This window comes from Rhipicephalus microplus, chromosome X, assembly GCF_043290135.1.
Source record: "Rhipicephalus microplus isolate Deutch F79 chromosome X, USDA_Rmic, whole genome shotgun sequence".
Classification (NCBI taxonomy): Eukaryota; Metazoa; Arthropoda; class Arachnida; order Ixodida; family Ixodidae; genus Rhipicephalus; species Rhipicephalus microplus.
Window position 1 is genome coordinate 221,473,847 of NC_134710.1, and position 14,122 is coordinate 221,487,968.

At 45.6% G+C, this 14,122-nt stretch overlaps 1 protein-coding gene across 2 annotated transcripts in view; it reads left to right on the plus strand.

The window, feature by feature from the left end:
• The window catches only part of cac (calcium voltage-gated channel subunit cacophony), a 664,159-nt gene that overhangs the window by 605,430 nt on the left and 44,607 nt on the right, over nt 1-14,122 (plus strand). For both annotated transcript variants that reach the window (XM_075878685.1, XM_075878684.1), the window contains exons 30-32: nt 2,744-2,887; nt 4,655-4,856; nt 6,754-6,918. In XM_075878685.1, coding sequence (XP_075734800.1) covers nt 2,744-2,887; nt 4,655-4,856; nt 6,754-6,918 — 511 coding nt within the window. The remainder of the gene's footprint in view (nt 1-2,743; nt 2,888-4,654; nt 4,857-6,753; nt 6,919-14,122) is intronic.

Sequence of the window (14,122 nt, forward strand, 5' to 3'; positions counted from 1 at the left end):
CCTGTGCTCGTGTCAGCCTGTACAGTCTAGCAGCGCGCTAGACTGTACAGGCTGACACGTGGCCTCATGTTTAGATACGGTCGTGACGTTGTAAGACGCTCGGCCGGTACTGATCTCAGAGGCTACCATGCTGATTATTATAAAACAGACTTAGTGCAGGTATTAAAAGCTTCAAAATAAATTTAAACACCCCGTGCCTTTAAAAAATATCATCACGAAAAGTTTCTGACACTTTTTTTTTTTGCATGGGTGCACTTCTGTACTCAGTGGAACGACAAACTAATGGAAGAACATGCCTCATGTTTGAAAACACCGCCCAAATTTGTCGACCGTTCTTGACGCGATGGCTGGTTCTATCGTAACCAACGAAACGCGACGCGCTGAGGGGTGTATTTAAATTTTTCGTCCTGTTGGCTCGTTCCTAAGGGGGTGTCGCCAGAGCTTGGGAATATCCTGAGTGTCGCGAAACTTAGCCGATCCTGCATAGTGCACCAGCACACGTCTTTGCTCCTCTTTCTGCTACCATTGTGTGTCGCAATACATATTTAATTCACGAAGCCTTGGGGAAGCTTTCGCACAACGAGTGTTGTTCGAAATTTTACACAGGTTAAACCTCTATTCGTTCCTCGTAGCCCTTTGCGCCATAGATTCACTTAAGTCCTAACACAAACGCTCGGTGATAAGGACAACGAGAGTTTAAAAGCGCCCATACTAGTCTGGTGTGGGTTCGCTCACAGTGTTTCAAATTTATTCGAACAGGGAAGAAATTATAAAAGTGTGGTACCCTCTGAAATTGTTCGCAGGCCACTTAACCGGTGATCACGTTTGTTTTTGTTACAATAGTTTATTGCTAACACTCTAGCCTGCCAAATACAGTTCAATAAGACATCCTTTGGGCTAAGTACAAGTTGGACGTATGTTGTATTATATGGCGCCACGTGGGCTGAATTGAAGTTGTGTGTGTGTGTGTGTGTGTGTGTGTGTGTGTGTGTGTGTGTGTGTGTGTGTGTGTGTGTGTGTGTATGTGTGTGTGTGTGTGTGTGCGTGTGCGTGTGTGTGTGTGTGTGTGTGTGTGTGTGTGTGTGTGTGTGTGTGTGTGTGTGTGTGTGTGTGTGTGTGTGTGTGTGTGTGTGTGTGTGTGTGTGTGTCATCATGATTTTATATTCCGTTCCGCTAACCTATGTTCAGTCTACTGAAAACTATTTTTGGGGGGAGGGGGGCTCTCTTTTTCTTTTCTGGGGCCCTGAAATTTAAATGGTTTCTCACCACGCCCCCTTACAAATATTTGTTTCGGGGCGGAATGTGTAAGGCACCTCCGAGGGAGCACTTAACTAAATTGTTTGCTCAAATTGGTTCTCTGTTGGAGGGGGTTACAAGAAAATTAACAGTTCTGTTGCCATGTTACCAGAACGTCATCGTTCCAACCAACAAACACACAGTCCTGATTCGTCTCAGCTAGCGTCCACTAGCGGTGTGCCTTGCCTGTTTCTCCCATGCGGCGGAGCCGCTGCATCAAGTCACCATCACATGACGAGCCCAGCCGCGTTTCTTTTTAACGGGATATCGTTAACGAGCTCATTTCGTATAAATTGTGGCGTTGGTGTCGTTGCTTGTGAACAAAAAATTACCATTGTGTCCGTGATAAAAATAATCGAGAAAGATGCCAATAAAACAAATATTAAAATTTTCGGGTTTAAATTAGGATGTAACCCAGGGCGTTTGCGTAGTAAACAGAAGTTCAACTTCACAGCCATGCATCCACTTGGAAATACAGTGAAAAGAGCTTTCTCTGCTTGCAATTGCTGTGAAAGTAACATTCACACTTTCGAAACGCACGTATCCTGCATACAGGCTTCACAATACAACATGTAATATCGCAGTAATATTGCGTGGTACAAGCGTACTTTGCCATCGGGTGTTATGTGATTATGATTGCGACTTCGTGGTTCGAAGCCGGCCACCCATTACAGAAGGTACACATATTACTGCGCGTATTCCCTTAAAACGCCTTAGAGGGTGCATAGAAAGTTTTAAAACATTTCACGCTCATAATTGCTCGTCGTTTAAAGCACGCTACACATTGCACAGAATGCAACCACATGAGAAAGCTTCACTGGCACGATCCACTTTCAACTTTATTGATTACAATGTGGTAATCAACTATTCCAATTTCTCTAGTAACATCGTACAACAAAAAGCGTGTAGTAAGTATTTGAAGTAAACACTGTGGAGGCAGGATATCGCTATCGCCTTCAACTCTTAAAAGCGAAACTTAAGTATCCCTCATTTGTTTTCGTTCTTCTTTGACTTCACGGCCAATTTTAGTCGTGGGATCGGGAGTGCGCATTCTGTGCTAGATTAGCAACTGTAGTCATGAACAGTGTCTAGTGACGTTGCAAGCAGTGCATTGTACCTGTGGCCTAGACTCTTGCTCCACGTGTGTTCCCTCGAGAGAAAGAATGCACTGCCTTTCTTTTCATTAATTTGGGTCATTTCGCGCCACGCATCTGTTTTTTTTTTTAGACCTTTGCAGATACGATCAATACTGCGGGATCTACGAGCCACGTTTGTTCATTTACTATACCCGAACTTGTTGAGGTGCACTTTAGGGAGGGTCCATGAGGTAGCGCGAGTGTGGGCGTCTACTTCTCCAAATGAACAGTGTAAAAGTCATGGTCACGATACTGTGTTATACACACGACTGATTTGCGAATTTGCTTTCATCGTTTTTTTTTCCACTCAGGGGAGAATATTACGTGTTTAGCGACGCGGACAAGCCACCTAGGGTGGAGCGGCGTCAGTGGAAGCACCAGCCTTTTCATTACGACAACGTGATGGCGGCCATGTTGACCTTGTTCACCGTGCAGACTGGCGAGGGCTGGCCACAGTGAGTAGCGCGAAAAACGCATGCAGTGTTTTTTTTTTCTATACACCATAATTAAGCGTTGTAACGAAATCAGCACGCATAAATATGGTACATCTCAAAACTGCTATCTCTCTGCAAATGTAAGGGGATGCTAGTTAGTTATCCGACGAGAGTAATGATTTGATATGTGAGGTTTAACGTCCCAAAACCACCATATGATTATGAGAGACACCGTAATGGAGGGCTCCAGAAATTTCGACCACCTGGGGTTCTTTAACGTGCAGCCAAATCTGAGCACACAGGCCTATAACATTTCCGCCTCCATCGGAAATGCAGCTGCCACAGCCGGGATTTGATCCCGCGACCTGTGGGTCAGCAGCCAAGTACCTTCGCCACTAGACCACCGTGGTGGGGCTCCGACGAGAGTAATTTCGCAGCGTGCCTTCTCACTTATTTTTTCTGCTACCATCTTTTAAATACCTATGACGGCGGCTGAAGCCAACAGCATGTCAACCTCAATCTTACATGCCTGCCAGTGTGAGAAATAGAGCTAATAGTAACAAAAGCCATGATAAGAATTCAGTGCATTTTTGTAGTTTGTGGGAAGCTTACATATAAGAAAAACATGCGCAATCTACCTCGATGGCGTGGGTTCGAATTCCGGCAACGGTGGCGGCATTCTAAGGGAGAGAAATGTATAGACACACGTGTGTTAGATTTAGGAGCACTTTAAGAAGCCCAAGGTGGTCGAAAATAATCCAGAGTCCTCCCGTTACAGCATAACTCTGCGTACGCTTATTGATATTTTTCTGTTATGCAATACAGCCTGTTCTTTTTGTTTTCACGCCTTCCCACAGTTTCAATAAATTAGGAAACATATCAAGGATTACATAACTCTTGGTACGTTTTTTAAGGAGTTGCGTGTTTCTTGCACCAGACAAAGAACAAGGTTCAACACATTCGCTCGAAGCAATTGAAGTGTGCACAATACATAGACGGCTGCTTCCAAATTGTCGATACAATTTCCTTCGTTTTCTTTGACGTGGCAACTGTATAACCCTAATGTATATATTGATCAGTCCTCATTGAAGTGAATAACGTAGGCGTCGCGCTGCAGGATAAGTCACTCGGACTTGAATAGCGTTATTCAAAGGTGAGGAACTATAGGCTCATGGTTGTTGTATTGCAAGGTTGTTATTGTAGAGCTGGCATTGCTTATTGCGTCATTTGTATAATTAGCTGTACGTGAAGCGGAGGGCACATCCGGCACGCTTTATCTGAGACAAAAAATAAAAAGGGGGGAAGGGGGACGTACAGCAGTGTCTTTTAGCTTTATTGGCATGCCAGTGTGCGACGCTGAAACAGCGGGCCGGTTTTTTTTTTTCGGCAATAAGCTTGACCAGGATTCGACTGCACGAGATGTACTGTTCGTCACAGAACGCTTTTTTCTAAGATTATGTTTAAACACTTGGGTTTTGAGGAAAAGCTTGATACATACCTGCATAACACCACTTACAGCTGTTGAATGTATAGACGCCTTCTCACCACGTTCTAAAACGCACATCAAGTTTGAGCATTAGATCACGGCAGTCAGAGAAGTTTTGAATGATCACTGCAAGAGGGCTGTTAAAATGATCCAGCACTATAGCACTGGCTGCTTGTCGATAATTGTTTATTTCTCAAAAGTCAATATTTTGACAAGCCTGTTTCTGAGTAATCGCTCATAACGAGAACCTTATGTCATCTTCCTGCTGGTCGCCCACTGACAAGTTTTTTTTTTTTATTCAGAGTGCTTCAGAACTCGATGGACTCCACGGACGAGGGCAAGGGGCCCCTGCCTAGATACCGAATTGAGATGTCCATTTTCTACGTCGTCTTCTTCATCGTGTTCCCTTTCTTCTTTGTAAATATCTTCGTAGCACTCATCATCATCACTTTTCAAGAGCAGGGTGAGAAAGAGCTCGAAGAAGGCGAGCTTGACAAAAACCAGGTGAGCTCTTCTTAATGTCGAACGTAGTTAACACTCCCCCGGTTAGGTCATAAACCAATTTTCTTTTTCCACGTTTGCTTATTACGTTGTTGTAAATCGTAGTATGAACACGCGCGCACGCGCACTGCCGCGCATTTAATCTCTGACTCTGTTCTCAAAATAAAAAATTACTTCGGCCGTCATCATCCCTGACAGCAATCAAATGGTTGTCGGGGACAACAACGCCGTCAAAGGTTGGCATGAATGCAGTTTCGAAGCTATTGTGTTACTTTAACAACCACTTGGGCTTGTGCTTTACAAGGTGGCCAAAACTGCACCATGAGCACAAGAGTTTTACACTATTCCTGCGCTTTATACTAAGGTTTTAGACCAACTAATAGGCCGAAGTGCTGGCTCACAGTTTGAGATTTGAGACTAAAAATATAAAATTGGCTTTGTTTTACCATAATCAATACATTTATGGCAAAGATGAAGAACAAGAAGAACGTCCTACAAAGACGTCGTATACGCAATGTGACAGAGAACTCTTACGGCAGCTTTAACCAAAAGAGCATCCTTTTCCGTTGAGCCGTTCACAACACATGTCTTACTTTCTTATGAATATTAATAACACGATAGTGTTAAAGTGCTTGTTTCGCGGAAATTCTGGCGTCGTCAGCGGTGGCGACGGCGTCGTCGTCATCGACGTCGTTGATTGTGAACGAAAAATTATCTTATGCGTGACCAAAAAATTGAGAACGATGCAAATAAAATAATTAAATGACAAAAAAATCCTGGAGCAGAGTGGGGACCAAACCAGGGTCGTTTGGATCGAAGTGGGGATCGAACCCGGATCGTTTATGGCAAGTGGATGTTCTACCACACGGCCACGCATCTGCCTGTGTAAACTGTGAAAAGAACTTCCTCTGCTTGGAAATGCAGTGAAAGTAGCTTTCATGCTTCAAAAACACATGCGTCCTGTGTACATGGCTCGCAATGCAACATAAAATATTGCAGTAATGATGCGTGGTACAATCTCATATTGCCAACTGGCGTCCGAATGTGTGATTATCGTAATCGCTCCGGGGTTGAAAGCCGGTACCCCTCTACAAAAGGCATACACGCTACTGTGCCTATTACCTTAAGGCCACGTAGTGGGTGCATAGCAAATAGAAGGTTTTATGCACTATGTGTTTGAAAAACGCGCTAGGAGCACTGTGTCGATATCGCATTCAGCTCCTAAAGGCGAAGCTTTAGCGTCCCCAATTTTTATGTTCTGGTTTTTATTGCGATAAGTCTCGACGGGTTTTCGCCATCGCCGGCACCGTCAGCGTCATGTCACGTATGAAGTCCGAATTTATAAGATCCCCCAGCACATCTTACTTTCCACCCGCGAATAATAGCGCGTCAGTAGATGCGAATAACGCGGTTGATGCAGAGAATAAACAAGCCGGCCCATTTACGCGTCGCTCTTAGACGCATACGATAACATGCTACTGCTTGTTAGATCAGCCGTCAAATGCTCAAACAGAAAGTAAACGTCCCCGCCCGTCTTTAGCGAGTGTGAAAAGACGCGAGGAGGGTGGGCAAAGAGGTCCCCCGAGGAGCAACTGCGACATTTGATTTCCCTAACGGGGCCGTCGCTGGCGCGCGTGTTATCTGGATATCTGGGCAGCCGTCGGTGGACGTCTTGTATACCATCCTGCGTGCTGGGTTCTCAACACCAACAGAGGGTGTGGAAAGTGTACCTAGGGCGGCTGCATTTTCTTACACTAGCATTTTGTAGAGTTGCGTGAGATCGCATCCCAAAGAGATAGCTGCCGGCTTCACTTCATATAACATTACAATTTGTTGCTATCGCACTTGATGGTGCGCGCACGGCAAATACAAAACACTTGTCATGTTTCTTCTGTTCCAGAAATCCTGTATAGATTTTGCCATTCAAGCCAAGCCACTGCAGAGGTATATGCCAAAGAACAAAGACAGTTTTAAATACAAAGTGTGGAAGATAGTTGTTTCAACTCCCTTTGAATACTTTATCATGGTATTAATTGTGCTCAACACCGTTCTGCTCATGATGAAGGTAAGTGAGGAATTGCAACTTTCTCGTCCGACTGTCAGTGAATTAACCCGCTGAACAAAGCCGTGTCGCGAAGTCGCGGTGACCAGCGGCCGCGCGACCCCGGCTTGCGACCATGTGCATTCGGAGTCGCGCGATCGCACTTGCCGCCGCAGAGTTCTTGGTTTGATCATGTTGATGATGCGGCATGAGGCGGCGGGCGGCGGCCTGCATGAGGCCCCCTTGGTGTGTGCATCGGGGTCCGAATTCGGCTGGGCTCGGCGGCCAAGGGCGCGCCGCCCTTGCATGCGGCCCCGCCCTGCTTCCTCCCTTACATATGTATATACGCATATATACATAGTGCTTGCTCTGTCATGGTCACACGGCGCGCACGCGCACACTGCTCGCGGCCCAGACGCACGCAAAGCCGCACCAGCACAGGCGCCCGCAGCACACGCACTGCACACTACCTGAGCCGAGCGGCCCACGTGGCAAGAGGGCCCATGGCCACACTGCCATGTCCTAGCCACGTTGTGATGGCGGCAAGAGATCCCGGGCCCATGGCCACACTGCCATGTCCTAGCCACGTTGTCATGGCGGCAAGAGATCCCGGGCCCATGGCCACACCGCCATGTCCTAGCCACGTTGTCATGGCGGCAAGAGATACCGGACCCATGGCCACACTGCCATGTCTTAGCCACGTTGTCATGGCGGCAAGAGATACCGGACCCATGGCCACACTGCCATGTCCTAGCCACGTTGCCGTGGCGGACGACTCCATGTTCGAAACCTCGGGTTCGCCAACTGATGCAACTGTGCTTTTCCCGGGATGAGGAATAGCGGGATTTCGTATCCCTGCTTGCAGGACAGGAGGCTCAAATTCGTACTTGCTCAAAAACGACGCGCTCACTATATTGCGTTAGTCGCAGAATAACTGGTGCACTGCATATGCCTGGTTGACGTAGACGTACGCGGAGTTCAGAACACTGCCGGACAAAAATACGCGGTGCCACGTTCGAAGCCGGATACAATATAAGCTATCATAAATTATGTAACAACTAGCAGGAGGTTTGGCGGCTTGTGAATAATTTCACATATAAAGTTACGGGCACAACTTTCGAACTTGCATTTCTGTGTATGATCGGCCTTAAGAAAGAAAAAAAAAGTGTAGTCTCCACAGCTCGAAGTCAATCACACGCCATACTTGCTTCGCGCCTATCATCCATGACGTAATATGGTGCACACTGGCTGAATACACCCGTAACCAAAAGTTTGTTCGAGCGATGCACCAAATGTCTGATAACTTTTTTTATTATATTTTGTAACTCTTTCAAGATGAGAAAGAAAAACTCCTCAGCGACTATATGTTTCAAAAGCGGCATAGGTGCCCCTCCACATTGGCATGGACATTGGACTTCCACCATAATCCGTAATTATTTCACCAATGTGGGAAAGTTAACGTGGCCCCTACTAGAATCGAAGTTTATTTATGCACTTGGCGATGCTTCATGCCGACAAAATCGTCTTTGTTTTTGGATGTTCACTTTTTCTGCAGCAACAGCAAATGATAGGTCAAACTGATATCATTGGAAATTTCTTTTCTGGTCTTTCCCTGTCACGAGCTGATTGGACCTTTCGGCGGATATGCAGTCGTATGCGGTTTGCTAATATTTAAATCCGTGATATGACACATACCCAATGGGTACAAAATAATTTTCTTTCAATTGTCTATTGTGTTGGTGAACAACTGCTCACTTCGGGGCTAGCTGTAGCTTCGGAAAAGAACCACTTGTACACCTATTTAAAATTCTGAAACTCCTAAGCGTTGTGTTTCCAGTCGTTCAACTTCACCCCACACACTAATCCAGTGTTATTAACATCGATGTTATTTCCCATCGATTGTACCCCACACTCGCAGTGGTCGGCCGCGTGAGCAAGAGAGCGAGAGAATAAGGATGAAAGAAAGGCACGAGGTTAACCTTGCCTTAGCCCGGTAGCATACCCTGCACTGGGGAAGGGGGAATAAGAGTTAGAGAGAGAGAGAAGAAGAGAAAAGTCGCTCATGCCGTCGACATAACGGCAGTTTTGTGCTTAATATCACAGACGGTGAGTGACACCCATGTATCCGAATGCCCACGACATTACGGGCGCCTGTTGCACATCAGCGTCAGTTTGTATTGCATGTTGAGTTGACATTTTGTGTGTTGTTTACTTGCAACAAGAGATTGAGCGCTCTTCATTTGAGGCACTGATTCTGTGCTGCCATGCGTTGTCGTGATACCCAACATCATTTTGTCACTCTCACACTAGAACAACAGCAGTGAGGGATTAATGGTCACCTATTCCACGGCACGTTCGCCGCATAGGAAGCGTATAGTTTCGTCAACGCACAGCAGCACAGTCTACTGGCACTCTGTCCGGCTGGCGCTGTGTGCGGTGCAGTACGCGCGCGCCGTCCGTGACCATGGCATGGAGCTGGGCTGCGACCCCAGCGGCATCTGCGGAACTCCGTGAAGGGTATGCCAGGCCCCGCAGCAGTTGTCACTTGTGCATCACACGCTTGCATGCCGACGCCCCGCCCAGAGGTTCAGCGCCCTGGTCTCACGCAGGACGTGCTCGACATTGTCTGTATATAATCTTAACTGCGTGCTCGTTTGCGAGCCGCTCGAATTGTCGCTCTCAAATGTGGACCAACTCTGAGCCTCGTGTCCGGCATGGGCGTTTCACTTAACACATCTCACGCAGAGCATGCTGCTGTGTTACGCTCTTTAGAGTTGCCTGGAGTTTCAAGCAGCTCGAAGCTCCGACAGATGGCGGCAGAAATGCCAGAGGCTGACATTTGTCTCAAATCAAGCTTCACGCTTAGATATAGTTATGCTCAGATTCTATAAGCAATGGACGGACGCACTTGATAAAACACCACAATGAAAGCTGACTGGCCAGCTTCTAATGGCTTACATGTGTGCTGAGGTCATTCGTATGTGTTACGAGGTACCCGTCCATTCATTGAGCCTGGCCTAAGGAGTGAGAGCCATCTGCCGCCTGGCAGGAATGCACACTTTGAAGACAGAGCTTACAAGAGCCGCTTGAAACCGTTAGCTCGCGGAGCCTATCCGACCCATGGCAACTCCAAAAAGCGTAAAGCCATGTGTACTGACCGATGCTGCATCATGTCGTGAGCATTGCTGTGAACATAAAGATACGCCCACATGAAAGTTTGTCGCGTTATGGGCAACACGATTTCACCGATGCTGTCAAGAACTGGTTATCAGGAACTGCACGTTTCGCAGTAGTACGGCTGAGGTCTGGAACGGAATATTGCCTATGTAAGATGAGTTAAGCAGGCATATGATAGCATATATTGTCAGCACCTATCGAGACGAGTAGCCAGAATAAGAAAACGCTACATATCTGCCTCGCTCGCCTTGTTTTAGGAGCCGCAGTCTAGCGGCGTAGCATTCCGTATTCAGAAACCAAGCCTCCTAAACGCTTGATTTTTGTTGAAGTAGGCCTCTGAAAACCTTCACTGATATCTTGCTTTTAGCTGATATTTCATATCTTCGTACTCACGCCAGGACAATGCACTGGCGCTTTGTTAGAATATGAAGCCTCGGAACAGGGACCGAGGTTTTCGTCCGTGAGGGCGACCTCACGCGTCTATATACTTGTCTAGCTGTGTGTGGCAACGTTCTTCTGCAGAAGAGCCAGCATACGCGTTTATTAAAGAACTTTCGACGGCTCACCTTGCCTGCCACTATTATCTCACCACGTTCAGTCTCATTGGGCTCATACTTTGCAGACTACTAGTCAACCTGGTGAGCCTTCTATGTATCCCCTCCCGGTCTCCACGCACATAGTCCGAGCACTGTCCGAGTGCTTAAACACTTTGCAAAATTGCTACTTCTGGAAGATGCTTTTCTGTCCTGAGTCATGCATGCGTTCGGCAAAGCCACATCTGAAAATTCTGGCTCAAGCATGGACCGCCGGCTGGCTATGATACTGGCAGTATTACGAATAGGTCTACTTCCGTAGTGCGAAATTCACCGTTGTTTCTGGCTGGTGCGTTGGTACGGCTGAAACACATTTGTAACCACTAGCGTAGTCTCAGACAAGGTTGCTGTCCCGTATTGAGCACAGGCCCATGGGAGATAATCTTCCATTTATTATGCCTACTTTGCGGCCTGTGTCACAGCCCTGGTTTTGTAAATCCAGCTTGTTCTTGACCGATGTGATGTCAACCGTAGATGAAAATAATGGCAGTCGCTTCCTGACCATAAAGAGCTGTGAAAGAGCGTTGTTCAGCTTTTCGTGTTTTTCGTTAATGTCGGTTACTAGGGAGCCACTGTTCTTATCTGGCGCTCAGTAAAACCCGTATGATTGCCGTTGTATCAGTTGGAAATAAATGGCAACGCTTCCAGAAGTGCATGATATATGACAATGGTGAATGTTTAACAGCGCATGAAGACGTAGGGAAAAAAATCTGGTATACGTACGACCCCACATGTGCGCTGACCTTTAAATAATTTTCATTTTGCAAAGGCGTGCGGTTTATACAAACACCTATCGAATCAACAGATACGTTTGAATTTCATGACGCGTGTGTGAGGACCGAATCTTTATCAGAAACGTCCTTCGAATTTGGGCCATATATTTCTCACGCTTTCGTCAATTAAAGGTATTTGAAAGTTACCGCACTTTTGTGCTTGTCCTGTCGTTAGTCTTGTCTCTTGGTTAAGTATTCACTGTGATCCAATACCGATTAGCTTCCTGGCAAGCCTTGGTGAAATTCTCGACGCCATTCATTGCATTCGTAGCCTAGCAAATATTGAAGCCATGTTCATACTTTACAGTAAATAAAATGAAGTCATGCGTATAACTGTTCATGTGTATTTAAGGCCAAAAAAATCTTCCGTGGAATCAGAAAGGCACCTTTGCTTACTCATGCCTTGACTAAATTTAGAAAATTTTGGCAGCCCCGCCGCGGTGGTCTAGTGGCTAAAGTACTCGGCTGCTGACCCGCAGGTCGCGGGATCGAATCCCAACTGCGGCGGCTGCATTTCCGATGTAGGCGGAAATGTTGTAGGCCCGTGTGCTCAGATTTGGGTGCACGTTAGAGAACCCCAGGTGGTCGAAATTTCCGGAGCCCTCTACTACGGCGTCTCTAATAATCATATGGTGGTTTTGGGACGTTAAACTCCACATATCAATCAAAATCAGAAAATTTCGACAGCAGGTGTAGAAGAAAAATGTTATCGTTTCTTTCCCCGTCTCGCTTTTTTTTTCTCTAATGGACAATTAATTTGCTTTACTACAGCAGTGCCGTTCAAGTAAGTTAGCTTAATCGAATAAACATTCATCCTCCATACGCAGTGTTCCAGCATCTGCAAACATCGTCTTAACGAAGGCGTATAAACGTAGACTGCCTTTCACAAGACATGCAGAAGTGAGGATTCTGAACAGGTCTTGCACTGCGCTAAGCGCTCGCCTAGCGTGTATCTGTTTTTTTTTCTTTTTGTATGTTACTTACGCAGATTTCTTCGTTGCGAAACAGGAATTGCATGCCTAGTGCATACTTTTAAATGTAGCATTATGCTACGCTGTCCTATTCAGAATACGATTCAGATGACAGTAATACGCGCTCTAATGACGTTAATATACAATTTTAATGCGAAATAATCTACAGAAATGGACATATAAAGCTATGCTAATAAGAACTAATAGAAATAGCATCACTTTTTTTCAGGCAGATATTCAACCACAGTATAATATATACACCCAGATATTTTTCCTGATTTTTGCAGATTTTTCGTTGTCAGCAAACTCAGTGCCTACTTATCAGTAGGACACATCATTTCTTAGCTCCAGCCAAACATGAGCATTCTCTCCTTGCCTTTTTTACATTTTTTAAAATGTCAGTAAGTTTGCCCTTAGAAACGCCGATCAAGCTAAATGTGCTTGCTCACCAGAGCATTGTTGAATAGATAATTGCTGCGAGTTTTAGATGCATTTAGTATTTGTTATTTTTGCAAACGTCATGCAAGCTTGGCTCGAGGAAATCTCGTAGATTGATATGAGCTTTGGTGTCAGCGTGGCTAATTTTGCCTAAAGGAATTTGTGTGTTCGGGGCGTTAACGTTGCCTACTGTTTGCTTGTACGCTGTCGTTCCTGTTCGTAATGCGTATAAGATAATGGTTATATTGCAGCTGAGCTCTAGTGTTGCTTCAGTCGTGCGGCAGCAATAAAGAAAGAAACGCCGCCGAATACGTGCGCTCGTTCTGAAGCAACAACAGTCGTCGCTTATCAGTTTTTCAGTCATGTCAGCTCACGGCAATGCTAAATTACACGCAGAACGAGTAAATATAAGTATATTAGCAGTGCATTACGTGGCTAGCCTTCTTATAACGTCTGAAGCAATGAAAATGTATTTTGTTACTGACAAGAACAAAAAAAGCCCCTTCATCAATCCATAGTAAATATTCTTACTGGTCTGCAAGTGTTCGTGCAGTTTTGAGAAAGTCTAGTGTAATTAATGATTGGCGGAAACTACGAGAGACAATGACTGTCAGAGTAATATAGTGGAGGTTGTTTAAGGTTGTGTTGGTTCCTGAATACGGATGTAATGTGAGCATTGTCCCCGGAATCACTGCGTCGACAAATGCGATCCGATGACCGTTTGTTCACCGTCTCGTAAGTTCGACTACCAGCTTGTTCGCAGATAAAATATTTATGTTAAGACATCTGTCCTTCCAAGCTGGTATATGTTTATCGAGCACGTGACTAATCTTAATTTTCATTTTGTCAGCCCTGAAACGTATTGAACACTTTCATTCAAGCGTTCACAAGTCACTGTGCACGTTACCAGAAGTAGAATGTGAGCCCTCACGCTTCAGAATTCTAGACGCTTTAAATTTTGAGGCAACTTTGAGTAAGGAAGAAAGCTTCAAGTTAGCAGATATTAGTGGCCCAACTGCCCAATGCTCAACTCACATTATGTTCTGTTCACGCGCTCAGTGACCGCGGAAATATTAGAAATGTGTGCACTCAAGCCGCATAGTTAGAATACGTTCTGAAGTGTAGCACTAGTTGTTTAGTTACTAGGGTAAGCTTTGCCTAATAAGCCCAGTGTGCGCAGGATATTACTGCTTGAAGAAACACTTCAGCTCAAAAATTGCGTACCGTTAGCTTGCGCAAGGCGTAAAGAACGGAATGGTTAGAAGGTGTGAAGTCG